At 33.6% G+C, this 14881-nt stretch overlaps 1 protein-coding gene across 1 annotated transcript in view; it reads left to right on the top strand.

Annotated features, from left to right (window-relative positions):
• Positions 1-14881, top strand: part of NKAIN2 (sodium/potassium transporting ATPase interacting 2) — a 984828-nt gene that overhangs the window by 526835 nt on the left and 443112 nt on the right. The window contains exon 3 of the mRNA XM_034990494.1: positions 8693-8773. Within this exon, the coding sequence (XP_034846385.1) occupies positions 8693-8773 (81 nt within the window). The remainder of the gene's footprint in view (positions 1-8692; positions 8774-14881) is intronic.

Consider the following 14881-nt stretch of genomic DNA (forward strand, 5'->3'; position numbering starts at 1 on the left):
TTCCTTCCTTCCTTCCTTCCTTCCTTCCTTCCTTCCTTCCTTCCTTCTTTCCTTCCTTCCTTCCTTCCTTTCCTGTTGGCTACATAAAGTGATATTAGTGGGTTCCAGAGATTAGGATGTCAGTACCTTTGGGAGGGCTGTTTCTCAGTCTACCATCTTATATGTGGGGAGCAGAGGAGCAGCAAAGTAATGAAATACAGTGTTACATGTATGGTATAACAATTTTCAAATTCACATGATATTAATTTTTTTAAATACATTATAATATCATCTTGACTTGATCTTCAAACACCAGAACACCAGACCTAGAAGCAATTTCATATACTTTAAGTATTATTGGGCTAGTCCAAGAAACTTCAACACAGGGCAAACCACTCTTATTAGAGTTAACTATGATTTCTAAAACCAGTGAGATCAGTATATTTGACTTTTTAATTATTTACTGACTAGCAAAAATACTGTTTTTGATGTCACTTTTAAATACAAGTGGTGATGATTATGTGACAATGAAACAAATAGCTTTTTTAATAGTTTGAGGGAAGATTTTTTTCTCAACTTATCACTTTATAATCTATGTATTATACATCAACATCTAAAAACCCTGCTTGACAAATAAATATCATTGAATAAAATCACCGTTTGATTCTTAAACTGTATAAATTTCAGATTTTAAAACTGTAGATTTGGAATTTCTCACTAGTTTTGTTATATTAGCTATTCAAATCTCTTATTTGCATACATCAGTTAGAATGTTCCTATATAGTTTGATTTATTTTTATTCAATATCAAAAGTCCTTTCAAAGGAACTCTCCTAGCTTTAGGGCTGTATAGCTATAAATATCTCTGTATGAAATATTTGCAATGAGTTAAAATTCATGGTATACAGATGTCTTCATGCTAAATGAGTATTATTGTTTTTTTCAATCAAAGAGAATTACTTTCTACTCTTTGCTTCAAGAAGAATAGAATACCTTTGGGGATACCGCTTTTATTTGGAGTTGCATAAAACTTAATAGCCATGTTTATATGTTCATTAAAATAATGCCCGTTGGATAGTCTAACATTTATAGTCTAACTTAGAAATAGTCTGTGTAAGCAAAATATTTTCAGGTATGATTTAATATGTCAAACTAAACATTTTAAGGAAAATCCAAATTTGTAGCAATTGATCAAAATAGAACAATAAGAGAAGCACAAAAAAGTTAATTAACAGAGAATTAGTTGAATAACTCATAGTTTATCATTGAATTGACATGTGTGTTGCAGAATACTCAAGGTGACTATTTAATCAAGTGGAAAAAAAATCTAGTAACAATATAGAACAAGATTCCCATTTAATTTAAACATATATGATACCAGTGATTATATCTAAGTATGGTATTTTCCAAATTTCTCTTTTTGATATTCAAATATTAAGTATTTTCTACAATAAGAAATTTCTTGTAATTGGGAGAAAAGAATAATAAATCTTATTTTAAGATGAACTAAAAGTTATGCAGTCTTTAAAATATCTAAGTAAATATAAAATCACAAGGAAGCTTAATCATATGATAACAGCATTGGTAAAAAATGAGAAGGTAGAAACCTGCCTTCCTTTATGATCTGCAACATGATGTCTGATTAGAATTGGATTTCTATCCAGTTCTGTCTAATTAACTGATCAGAGCCTTCATCCCTGGTCAAACAGGAAGTTGTAATAACAGTGTATTTTTATGTAGGTATTTCTCTTAAGGGATGGGTTTTTATGGTGTGGCATAGATATAACAGGATTTTTGAGTTAAGAGGCAGAATTTAAATCATAAAGCAACCTGTCCCTGGTCATAAAATGATCAAGAATTAGGAAATAAGCTCCTTTCTATTGGGCCACTTTTGCTCTTTTTTTTTTTTTTTAATCATAACAATGGGTGAGGAATTGATGAGAATGCCTGAGCAGATTGTGATACTGCTGTTGAAGGTGCTAAAATTAAGCTAAAATGTAATTAACTTTGAACGAAAGATGAATATAGTCTAACCATTTTGACCAAGGGTATTTGTTTTATGAATATACATTTATATTTATTAAAACACCAGATTATTAATAATTCTAAATCCTTGCTTAAAGAAGTTGCTTTTAAGATATGATTTACTAATATAATTCTTCTTAAGAATGCTTCTAACACAGTGTACTAGAATGGATTACATTATTCCTTTTCTATTAGCGGCCCCATATCAGTAATGTTGCTGAGCTGATAGTTTTGCTTTGTACTAAAAGTAATCATTCCTGAAAACATTCTTATAGATCGCATCAATTGCATATCAGTGATAAATAAAAATCATTTGAGGGGATTGACTTAGTTATATCCTTGTAATGTTTCTCTACAGCATCTGTTATAGTCACTTGCATCCAGCTGGTGCTTATGAAATGTGAACTGATTCACTGCCCAACTCCTTTTCTAATTAAGTATTTAGGGCATCATGTGGCCAGTGATTGAACTGCATTACCCTTTTTCATCTTCTAATTGTTACAGTAATATTACTGAATAATAGTTTTCTAAATTGTAATTTTTAAGAGAAAGTCACTAATACAATTTAGTCCATTTGTATATATTTATATATGTTTGCGTTAGCATTTTCTCTCCCTCTCCCTCTTTTTCTCCCTCCCTCCTCATATCTCTATCCCTATCTATCTATATATATATCATCTATACACACACACACACACACACTATACCAGCTATTTTTGTGGTAAACAAAAAATATAGTCTCTGCCTTCATGTAGTTTACAGTCCAATTGTAACCTGAATATATGGAGGAAGGGAGAAGAAAGAAAGAAAACAACGAAATAGTTTGCAAGAAGGGTGCTCTTCGAGGGTCCAAGCAAAATTATTTTCATGCATAACATTTTAAAAAGTATAAGTTATAGTGAAACATAATTAGAAATGTATTAGAATGTATTACATAATTAAAATGTAGCTATTATTCAAAATTTCACCCAGTAACATTGTGCATGAGAAATCTTCTACTATCAAAAAAAATGCCTAAATAAACATAGAAACATGTTCTTTGAAAAATTGGATTATTATCTACTAATATTGTATTCCAGTATGTTTTATTCTCCCCAGACATCCAAAAGAAAGAGATAAGAAATTAGAAAGCCACAAAAATCATGAATTTAAATCTCCTCTTCAAGGAATGCTTGTTCTAATGGGAAACTCTTTTTTTTTTTTCCTGAAATTGATTTTAGAATCATTGTGAATTAGTAAGAAAGTAAGAAAATCCATTTGTCTTAATAACCTCTCTTTTCCAGAATTTTTGTAGAAAAAAGTTATTTTGCAAATACAGGCCTTAAAGATTCTAGTTTTCCTCAAAATAACTTATAAATTGAATATAATTCAAATAAGGATGAAAAAGTTGTATCTGTGTATGTGTGTGTACATGAAACTTGAGAAACTAATGCTAAAATTCATATGTTTTGTGTATGTTAAATATACTTTATAATTCAAAAAATACAGACTTTAATTAGGAAGCTTTATCGTAAGAGAGAGAGGTAGAAAAGCAATGGCAGTGTCATTAAGGTGCAAATCATTATTTTCCAATAAAATGTTTACCAGCCTTCTCATCTGAGGCTCTACCTTGCTAATTATTATGTAACCATGGCATGTAATAGCACTGTGTCTGTGGATCTGGCCAATATTTTGGCCTGTCATGACTGACAGCCTTAACTAATTTTTATCTTATGTAGCTAATTTTATTTCATCATTAGAGCCACAAACACTAGAGGGAAACCATGATGATTCAATTCCTTTTCAGCTGATCATTTTTACCATTTAGTTGGAGACTCAAGTTAAATCAGCCTCTCCAATGGTCCATTTAGTGTTACAGAAATCAGCCTTTAAAAAATGAATTTCATCATACAATAGGGTTTTTCTATCACCACAGTTATAGGGTTTTTCTATCACCACAGTTATCTCATAGTTGTTTGGTTTTTTTTAACCTGAAACATAAAATACCAGATTTATTTTTCACAGAAAATGGAGAGGCTAAAGAAAAATTAGTTTTATAGCAAAGAACTACGAGGAAGGTGATATCTGGAAAGTGTGATACTTTGTTATCCTGTTAGGTTATCTCTCCTGGGCAGGACATCGTTTTCAATTATATTCAAACTGAGCAATTTCAGTTATATCATATCAACTGTAGCTGTAGCAACTGGGAAGAAGTTAGTACAGATATTCATACTCTTAAATAATTACGAGTAATTTTAAGAAGCGTGAAAGATAGGGTTTAATTGACAAAAAATCACTCATAGGCCAGATTACAAGGGAATGCCAAAATCTATATTTAAGAAACTAGGCAAAATTCATTTGGGGATGATTTGATTTAGGCAAATGCCAGCTACTAAAATGAGAGAAGCAAGTATGAAAAATAAATAAAAAGAGGAGAATGAAGAAAAGGGGATAGAAGTTAAATGAGAGAAAGTTAATGAATAAAGTTAAATGAGATAAAGCCTGGCTTTTGGAAAATGCAAGAATTGCCCCCTTAGCATAGTGTGGGTTTCTGTGGTTTATTAAAGGTATCACACCACTAACCATGATAATTCTTTTTTGTAAATCTTTAGTGATGTAGAGTCCATTGTGAGGCCAACTGGTTTGTAGTGAAGTATAGGATGAAATGAAAATTATGCAAGTAAATTGCAAAGATATGGAAAGAATATTTGTTATGTTCATTCTGGACATATCCTTCTAAATTACTGTGGGAGAAAAGGGATAAAAAGAAGAACAAAATAGGTGTCTGGGTAGCTCAGTTGGTTAAGCATCCGACTCTGGGTTTTGGCTCAGGTCATGATCTCAGGGTCCTAGTATCGAGCCCCATCTGGGATTCCATGCTCAGCAGGAAGAGATTCTCTACATCTCCCTCTCCCTCTGCCCCCCATGTTTTCCCTCTCTCTCTCACAAATAAATAAATCTTTAAAAAAAGTTATTACTAATAAATACAAATAAAAAAAGCAGCTCCTAAAGCAAGATATAGAACGCTTTATAATTTTGTAAGGTGCTAAGTCAGAAATAATAAATTACAGTTTTAATGAAATTAAATGAGGAAAGATTGGTTTCATAAAATGTCATTGATCTATCAACATTGGCATTAATGTATCAAAAAAGAACATTCTAGAGAAGAATATATGGAATTCAGGGAAACAGGTCTAGATTGCAAGTTCAATTAGATAAAAGAATGTTTTACATTAATGTGAAAAGTATATTTTTGGTATCCTAAGGAGATAAAAAATTGGGGATTACTGCTATATTATTTAAACAAGAAGTGGTGATATAATCATAATAAAATGGCAGCAGGTAGTAAGAACTCAAATACTGACTATTTTCAAACACTCTGTCATTCCATCTTCATATAAACTATGTGTGTTTGCTCCTATTACTAAGGCTATTTTATGTTTGAGGAAACTAAAGTGTAGTGAGACCATCTGGCATGAAAATAGCCACAGAGCTCCCAACTGACTAGAGCTTGAGCTTAGGTCTCAAGTTCTTAATCTCTATGTGTTATTCATTTGCTTGTGACCCATTATCTCACCTCTCCTTCATAAAATTATTGATTTTGGACTGAAAAATAAATTTTCAGCTTGTTTTTTTAACCAAGCTAAGTATAATTTAATCTCCCTCTCCCTCTGCCCCCCACGTTTTCCCTCTCTCTCTTGCAAATAAATAAATCTTTAAAAAAAGTTATTACTAATAAATACGAATAAAAAAAGCAGCTCATAAAGCAAGATATAGAATGCTTTATAATTAGGTGCTAAGTCAGAAATAATCTGATCTGCACATACACATTAAGGTAAGTAGGTGTAGATAATGTCTAAATGTATCTGGATAAAAAGTCAAATTCCTATTATATATTCAATATATAATATTGAAGTAGTACCTATGACATGTGTACCTCAAGGATGCAGAAAACCTTTTCAGCATTTAAGGAGCTTAAAATATAATTTCGATTGTGAAAATGAAAAACTACAACATTGATATTCTTTTTTTTTTTTTTAAGATCTTATTTACTTATTTGACAGAGAGAGACACAGCGAGAGAGGGAACACAAGCAGGGGGAGCGGCAGGCAGAGGGGGATGGAGAAGCAAGCTCCCCGCTGAGCAGGGAGCCTGATGCGGGGCTGGATCCCAGGACCCTGGGATCATGACCTGAGCTGAAGGCAGACACTTAACGTCTGAGCCACCCGCGTGTCCCTAATTCTGCTACTTTGGCTTTTAGAAAATACTGCTTATTTGGCTTCCCATCATAAATAAGGTGGGAGAAGTGTATCACCATGAACAAAAGATAGGATAAAACACTTCAGTCAGGGTGCCTGGGTGGCTCAGACATTGGGCGTCTGCCTTCGGCTCAGGTCGTGATCCCAGGGTGCTGGGATCAAGCCCCACATTGGGCTCCCTGCTCGGCGGGGGGCCTGCTTCTCCCTCTCCCACTCCCCCTGCTTGTGTTCCTGCTCTCACTATCTCTCTCTCTGTCAAATAAAGAAAATCTTAAAAAAAAAAAAAACAAAACTTCAGTCAGTCACTCTTTTATTCTTTTATAAAGTCACTTAAACCAAGTCACTGGTAACTATAAACACTTTTAATTCTTAACCTGTTACCTTTAAAGTATGACCCAACACTTCATTATATTTCTAAAACTTAGATCCAAATCTGTAGAAGAGTCAAATAAGTCTAGATTTTTGGTGTTTTTTTTTAATTGTAAGATGAATATACATTTTGCAATACTGTGCAAACTTAAATATTCATTGGATCTCTTTTTTATAACTAACATTCCTAGTTGCAGCCTATTTAGGTTTCTGACCCTATATCCAATCCCCAGCCCTTACCTCATACAGAACTCTCAAACTCCTTATGTCTTGGACCATTTAGTTTATTGCTCTTACTTTATTCTCACTGAACAATATACATATTCAGCAGTAAGGTAAATCCATCATCTGGAAAACAGCTGAGTCACTATTTATTATTACATAAACTCATCATGTAGGACCCTTACTCTTCACACTACATATGTGATCATAGTATTCTCATTAAAACCAGGTCTGGGACAGGAGAATGGGTTCTCCATCTGAAAAGAGTAAAATTTTCTCTGTATTATTCCTCATTCGTTCATTGATTAGCAAAATACTTTCTGAAGCCTGTTTTGTACAAAGTTAACAATTTAGGGATATAAACATACATTTTAAAAAGCCCCTTTTCTCAAGGAGCTTATGATTGGACATTGGAGGAAAATATACAAATAGTTCGATATAAGACATTTAGAATCAAATTGAGGCAAGCAAGAGCTCATTGGAGCACTAAGCACTACTCATTGGGCTAAGTCAATTCTGACTGGTTATCACTCAGGAAGCCATATTTAAATTGAGCTTTGGTGAAAAACCAAAATATTGATAGGTGGTAAAGGAGTACCTAGGGAAGAGAAAAAATATTAAAGGATAGAGGAATAATATACAAAATGGTACAGAAGTAAGAAATAGCTTTCTGTGTCCGCTCAACAGCAAGTAATCTGATGTGCCTGTAATCCCTAATGACATAAGAGATGAACTGAAACATGTGTCTGAAAAAATAACATGTACAAGATCATGGAGGTTCTTGAACTATGAAATAAAAATTTTGGATTGCACCATGTACAGAATGGGAGCCATTGGAATTTATTTAGCAGAGAAATCACATGATATCTTGTCTTATTTTGTAGAGTTCACACCTGATGTTTTCTTTGTTTCCAGCACTTTCCATCAGAGCCCTTATAACCTCCATACTTTTATTTGGTAAAGTCCACAAAATAGCTTGCTTCACCTCTATGGAAGGTATTTCATCTTTTCTGTTAAGCTCTGCAGGACTTTTTCTCAGGATAGTTTATATACTTCTCCCATATTCCTTCCTTGTGCTCAACTAATCTTTTTATGATTCTTGTATAAGAATCATCTCTTCTTATCTGTCTCTGTCACTTGATGAATTCAGGGAGAATTTATCTTTGGTCTTTGTATTTTCAGTGTCCGTCTAGCATGTTGCCCTCTAAATGCTTAATATATTTTAGTTGACCAAATGCTGAGAACTATATCTTGGTAAGAAAAATTTGTCATAAGTGATGAAAACACACTGAATAGCCAACCGTGTAAAATCAGAGATAATAACTCAATGGTCGCTGTAATGAGAGATCATGAGAGAATAAAAGAAGAAGGTGATGAAAGACAGGAAAGGAAGACACCAAAGAATTAAGCTGGTTAGATGGGACTGAGGCATGGGGACTGATTTGAAGATGACACCAGATAACTTGGAGAAAGATTGTATATTATCAAGCATGGGGTTGATTTTGCTAAAGGAAGATATGAGTCTCTTTTGGATGATTTTTATTTGGTATATCTGTTGGTGTATCCAATTTTATTAGATATCTGGGAAACATAATCATCCGCACTTAAAACATAAATGTGGGCTACTACTATAAAAGTCTAAAAGTTATCCCTAAGCAAGTTTGGGCTATAATGAGACCATAACAGTGAGAAAAAAATCAACAGAGAGAAAAATGTGCACCTCAGCCTGTTCCTTAGAAGTAATATCTAATATTTTCCACTAATCTTAAGATTTGGGGGTTCAAAAGTTTGAGTTCCGTTTAAATCTTACTCAGCTGATTCAAAGTTAATTTTATGTTACTTCTCTTGCTTTTTCTACAGTATGCTGTCTGGCTAGTCCTCTGGGTTACCTGGAATGTGTTTATTATCTGCTTCTATTTGGAGGCTGGGGACCTCTCAAAGGTAATTTGCCATCTGATTTTCCTGAGTCATCAGTAGTGTGTTAACAAGCCTCTTCCTAAATAAGGCAGAGTTTCACCCTGCTCTTGTCACTTAGATGCACCTCGAATGAAGGTAAACTGGCAGATGTCCTCACATATATATCTGCTTTTCTACCATCAAAGATATGTTTTAGTTTGTCACAAAACGTGCTTTTATTATTTTTAAACAAAACTAGTGTGAAATAATGATTATTACAGTGACCATGCTGTTTATTTTTAAAACATTGACTGATGAGAGATTTCTGAAGCAGAACAGGAATTTTTTCATTTTGAAAAATTTGAAGGTTTTTGAAATTACTTAGTTTGCTTATTACTGTCCTAGAGGTTTTCCTGTTTGGACCCAAGTAGCAACGCAATAATTCAAACAATTAATGGATTTTAGTTGAATAAAATTGTTACCAGAGGGATATAATTAATTATAAATAGTCTAGGAAAGACTTAACATATTTTTTCACATAGGTTTTTTTTTTTTTTTATTTTGTGCTATCCTCATGTGAACGTGTTTATGTTTGCTTATGTATGTATATTACTGTTACATTTCTAACATGAATGCTTTTGCTATTGAAATAATGTAGTTTTTAGATCTCTAAAACCAGCATCCTTCTTCTATTGGAATGCAATTACCAGCAAATAAGCCAAATGAGATAGTCATTCAAAGTAGTAGTAAATCCTTCTTAAGATACTTGGGAGAGTTGCAAACTTATCCTTCTTCATATTAACTTTTAAAGACAGATTTTAAAATGTTCTATACCCTTTCCTTATTAGAGCACAAAACCCCTGCAAAGATGTTGACATTTTTTAAAACTCAGAGATGATAGCCTGCTTTAAAGGGTAAAAAGAGCTAAAAAGTTGCCAGGAAATACCCTTGTAGGGCTTTATATTTTAGAGGGTGGGAGATGGGGGTGGTGATAACAGACATTTGTAATCTAGCATACAGGAGCTGCACAAAGCACTCTGAGCATTTTCAAGGAAGTTTATTATTTGACTGTGATGTGGCTTTATAACGAGTATAAATAATCTTGATTATTTTGCTGAATGGCAAATGATGAAGGATAAAGTAGGAGGTGACATTGGGGATGAGATAGAACCAAAGCTTCTGGAACCTGTGCTTTTAGGATCAGATTTTGGGCACGTCCTCACTGTGCAAAATCTGTGCTCGTAGATGGCATTTCTATGATTCTTGCCGGGCATTGTCCTCCTCATTCTTGGCAGCAGGCAATCCTTTCCCGAAGAAACCGTGACCAAGGAAAAGAAATTGTTCAGGTGAGCATAGGAAGGACACAGACAGGATAGCTGCTTACAACTCACATTTCCTCTGTACCAGAAAAGCATACCTGCCTCCCAAGACTTGAATCTCTTACCCAATTTATACATCCCTGCTGCTCTATAATCTACTTTGTTCAGAGAAATTCCATACTAGGATGATTTTTAATGATATTTTTAATGATATTTTTTATTTTAAATAACCACCCTAAAAATTGGAAGGCATGTGTTCAGATATATTGCCTGAGCAAAATAATCTAGCAGATCAGAGTTTGTAAATTATATATATAAAGGAGGAGAGAGGGAGATTTGAGCCAAGCTGGCTGCAGAAATGTTCTGTAATTGTGCTCACTTCACCACGTGATCACTGCAGGCACAGAATAAAGCTTGTGATCTCCTGACCTCCGACATGGGCATTGAATCCACAGTGAGGGCACATCCTAAAACGTTGTAGTTCAAGACAGTTGCAACCCAAATGACTAAGAATTCTGCTAATGCACATAGGCAGGTAGTGTCTATCCCTTGGAAATGAAGTAGTTAATATTCCCTTTTTCTTTTCATCTTATAAACCAAGGCAAGATTCTGCAGAGCACATGAAAATTTAATAATTTCCTTTTAACAAATAATCTAAAGGAAAACCATAAAGGGCAAAGTTATATAGTTATCTGTACTGAATTTTTTCCTCCCTTTGCTACTCAAAGGGTTTGAGAAAGGTGTATTTATACCATTTAATTCTTTAGCTTCTGCAGCTGCCTCACATTCTTCAAGTAATGCAGCGCCAGGAGGCAATGGTGATCGAAAAATGTACAGATATATGAAAACTCAAAAATGGGACTCCTGAAACTGTTGATAATACTTAGATTACGGAATATAAACTGTTTTTTCCTCACTCCACCAAAAAAATAAATAAAAATAGTTTGACCATGGAAGTGGGCCAGTTTGTTTGAGGCTGAGGGAGAAATATTGGGAAATAGAATCAAGGAGGAAATTCTGTAGTCTTTTTAAGTGAAAGAAGTGTGTTTATTTCCATAAAACGTTTTGTAAATAGGTGATTTCTTCGTAATGGATATAGGCAAGAAGTGATAAAAAGTGGCCAAATATTAAGGCACGTTTTATTACCTATTAGAGTTCAGAATTTTGTGTTGTCATTTCCCACAGTATCTTCTCTGCTAAACTATATGCCCTGTACTTAGGAGCGATCCAGAAATTAGAGTCATTAACCAACCTGGTGTATATATTCAGTGGAAATGGCTTAATCACAATAATATGACACACAGGCCTGGCCTGTTTGATCTTCAGTTTCTTTAGTACCTACAGTTATATAAGTAATATATTTTGTTCATCAAAAATTCTGTGTAAACCCAACACTATTATTAAACTATCTATTAGTATATTTTAATTATTATTCTCATGAGACCTAAGGGAAAATAAAACTAATCAACCAGAGAAACTACTTTTTAAAAATTTTGTCTCAGTGAAATTGACAAAGTAATGAGAATTAATGTAAAACAGTACATAATATGATAGCAACAAATAAACATTTATATTGCATGATAATTATTTCTACCTTATTTACATTAATTATTTGGATGCTAGTGTTATAACTAAATATCCTAAAACATCCTACAGTGTGTTACTTCCTGGGTTGATATTTTATTTTATTTTTTTTTATATTTATTTTTATTTTTATTTTTTTAAGATTTTATTTATTTATTTGACAGAGAGAGACACAGCGAGAGAGGGAACACAAGCAGGGGGAGTGGGAGAGGGAGAAGCAGGCTTCCGGCCGAAGCAGGGAGCCTGATGTGGGGCTCGGTCCCAGGACCCTGGGACCATGACCTGAGCCGAAGGCAGACGCTTAACGACTGAGCCACCCAGGTGCCCCTCGGTTGATATTTTAATAGATGTTCTGTTGAGAAAACAGAGATGACATTAGTTTGCAACCCAAAGTGTCTGCGAAATTTGTAGGCAATTGCCTTTGAACATTAAATGTGACTTGGACTATTGGATTAATAGTTTTGTGAACTCCTCAGGTAAATAGTCTTATTGTTGCATTGTATTATTGTGGGCAGTTGTGATTCTCTTGCTCACATATCAAATAGAGAGAAATGGGAATTAATCCCAGTTATCAACTGAGTTGACTTATTTTGAAAAGAGAAGAGATCTACTATTTGTTCTGTAGTCTAGATTTTGAATTTCAAAGTGCATAGCAATTAGAAGGAAAACACATGTAATATGGCAATTCACCTATTAGATTCAGTACCTGGGAAAATGAAATTTATGAAATAAGTTTTGAATAGTAATACACAGGGAAAATATATAGTGGTCTTCAGGTTATCTGTAAAAATCTGTATCCTATTGGATGTGATACAATTGTAAATTATTCTGAAGCTGAAATTATATTCTAACACTTTTATTTATATGACTATTTGAGCTCTTAGTTTCTACTTTTGTAATTTATGGGGCAACATTAGAGAATGATGCACCTGTCTTTAGAAATAAATTTACAGAGCCTAAAGGAGTAACTAAGGGTTTGATTTACACTTAACACAACCCAATTTGTTTGTGTTTAACCCTTTGAGAATTGGGATGCAGATACATATCTCTCAGTCTTCATTATATTATCAGAAACTTATCTAGTTAAACATAGCCTAAAGCAATTAGTGATGTGTATGTTTCAGAATTAACACATTCAATAGCAACTTTTAGAAAGCCATGATATTTTAATAATTTTGATAGTCGCTTCTAAGATCTAGATATAAATTTTCATTTTAATAATTTGATAGATTAAAAAGCCATGTAAGAATATGGGCTATCTAAGCTTTGGGGAATAAAATTGCACTCTTGCAAATGTAAGAGACAAGAAGAAGATAAAACCTGTCACACACTATAGGCAATAGGAAATAAATCCTTAAAACCAGATGTAAGTACTGTATAGAAAAAAAAAATGTACTATTGCAACAATCCCAGTTTTATTCCTTCTATAAGAAAAATTATTCATTTAAAGAGGTATCTGATAATTTGGATATTTTCTGCTCAATGAAATCAGTGCTTGTATCAAACTTTGCTTTTATGATTTCATACAGAAAAAGACGGTTTGGAGAGAAACCTGCTATAGTCATTTTTAATTGAATTAGTGCTGTTCTTCAAGAAGTAAAAATATCTATGCAATTATTCATAAAAAAGAACACCTCAGTGCCTGGGTGGCTCAGTCGTTAAGCGTCTGCCTTCGGCTCAGGTCATGATCCCAGGGTCCTGGGACTGAGCCCCGCGTTGGGCTCCCTGCTCAGCGGGAAGCCTGTTTCTCCCTCTCCCACTCCCCCTGCTTGTGTTCCTTCTCTTGCTGTATGTCTCTCTCTCTGTCAAAGAAAGAAAGAAGAAAGAAAGAAAGAAAGAAAGAAAGAAAGAAAGAAAGAAAGAAAGAAAGAAAGAACACCTCTTATAATTTATTTAAGATTAAATTTAACAAATATAAAGAGGAAAATTGATTGGATTTTTTTTATTTTGCTTTTCTTACTGTAAAATGTATATAGTCTAAGAAAACTTCACTTAACTATTACTAAACTAATGGGAAAATTTTTCATTTCCCAATGAAATGAAGGATTTTGCTTTAGGATGTAGAATAAAAATGTCCTACATGTAATTAAGAATTAAATATAATGTAATCTTGCCCCCCAACTAGAAATAAACCAACGTATTGTAATTTGGTAAAACCATCACTGCCTCTCTTCTCTTGTTTTCTTTAATAGTGTATTGAATTAAACTGCCTATTTTCTTACTTCCTCAGTTCTCTTTGCTTACTTATTCCACTTCATTTTAATACCCCTAAAGTGAGCAATAGGGTCCTCAAACCTTTCTACTTCTCTGTCTACATTCTTTCACTTGAAAATGCCATCTACTGTCATAACTTAAATTATCATATTTGCACATATATCTACCAGATCTATATCTTCAGTTCTGACCTTGTTGCTAAGTTAAAGTACCACACCTCTAACTTTCTCTTGGTGTCATGTCAATTCCATTGTCACCTTAAATTCAACATGTCCAAGAGGATTTTTTATTATTCCCAAAGAATCCAACTTTCTTAATTCACATCTGACTCAGAGAAGAAAATAAATGGCAAATTATATTTTGAAAAATGAATAAAAGAGGAAAAAACATAATTTGGCAGAGAGGGGCCTACAGGAATATTTATAGTTTGACTATGAGATGAAGCAAGAAATTGACTTTTTAAAAAAATATATAGTGTTTATGTGTGTATATATTATAAATTTCAGACACCAACAATTCACACACAGTAGTGAAGTGAAGTAATGATATTCTGAAAAGGTAAGTAACCACAAAGAGATAAGCTGACTTCTTAAATATGCTATACCCTGGGGGCATTTGCTGATTCTGATTAGAGAAGGATGCTAAGAATCCAGGCTTTGAACCCCTACGTGACTATTTCTGGGGTATGTATAAATCAGGATAGCTTTGAGGGAGAGGTCCTCGAGCACATGGACAGTTGTTTTTTTGTTTTGTTTTGTTTTGTTTTAGAGGGTTTTTTTTTTATTTTATTTTAGGGAATTGGTGAATTCTGTAAGGCTGAAAACATAAATAGGAATACTAAAGGCAGAGTAAAAAATTTGGGGCAGTCTTACAGAATGGAGATTGAAGATAAGAGTGGGGCTCTACAGAATAAACTCAACTTATAGTTGAGAAATCTGTAGAGTGAACCAGGGGCAAAGGAGTGGTACTACAAACATTTTCAGAGCTAAAATCCAGGCTCAGTTCAGTATAGTCCTTGATTAAAATAAGCTGATCA

The sequence above is a fragment of the Mirounga leonina genome, unplaced genomic scaffold (genome assembly GCF_011800145.1).
Source record: "Mirounga leonina isolate KUSES-001 unplaced genomic scaffold, KU_Mleo_1.0 Mir_53, whole genome shotgun sequence".
In the NCBI taxonomy this organism is placed as follows: domain Eukaryota; kingdom Metazoa; phylum Chordata; class Mammalia; order Carnivora; family Phocidae; genus Mirounga; species Mirounga leonina.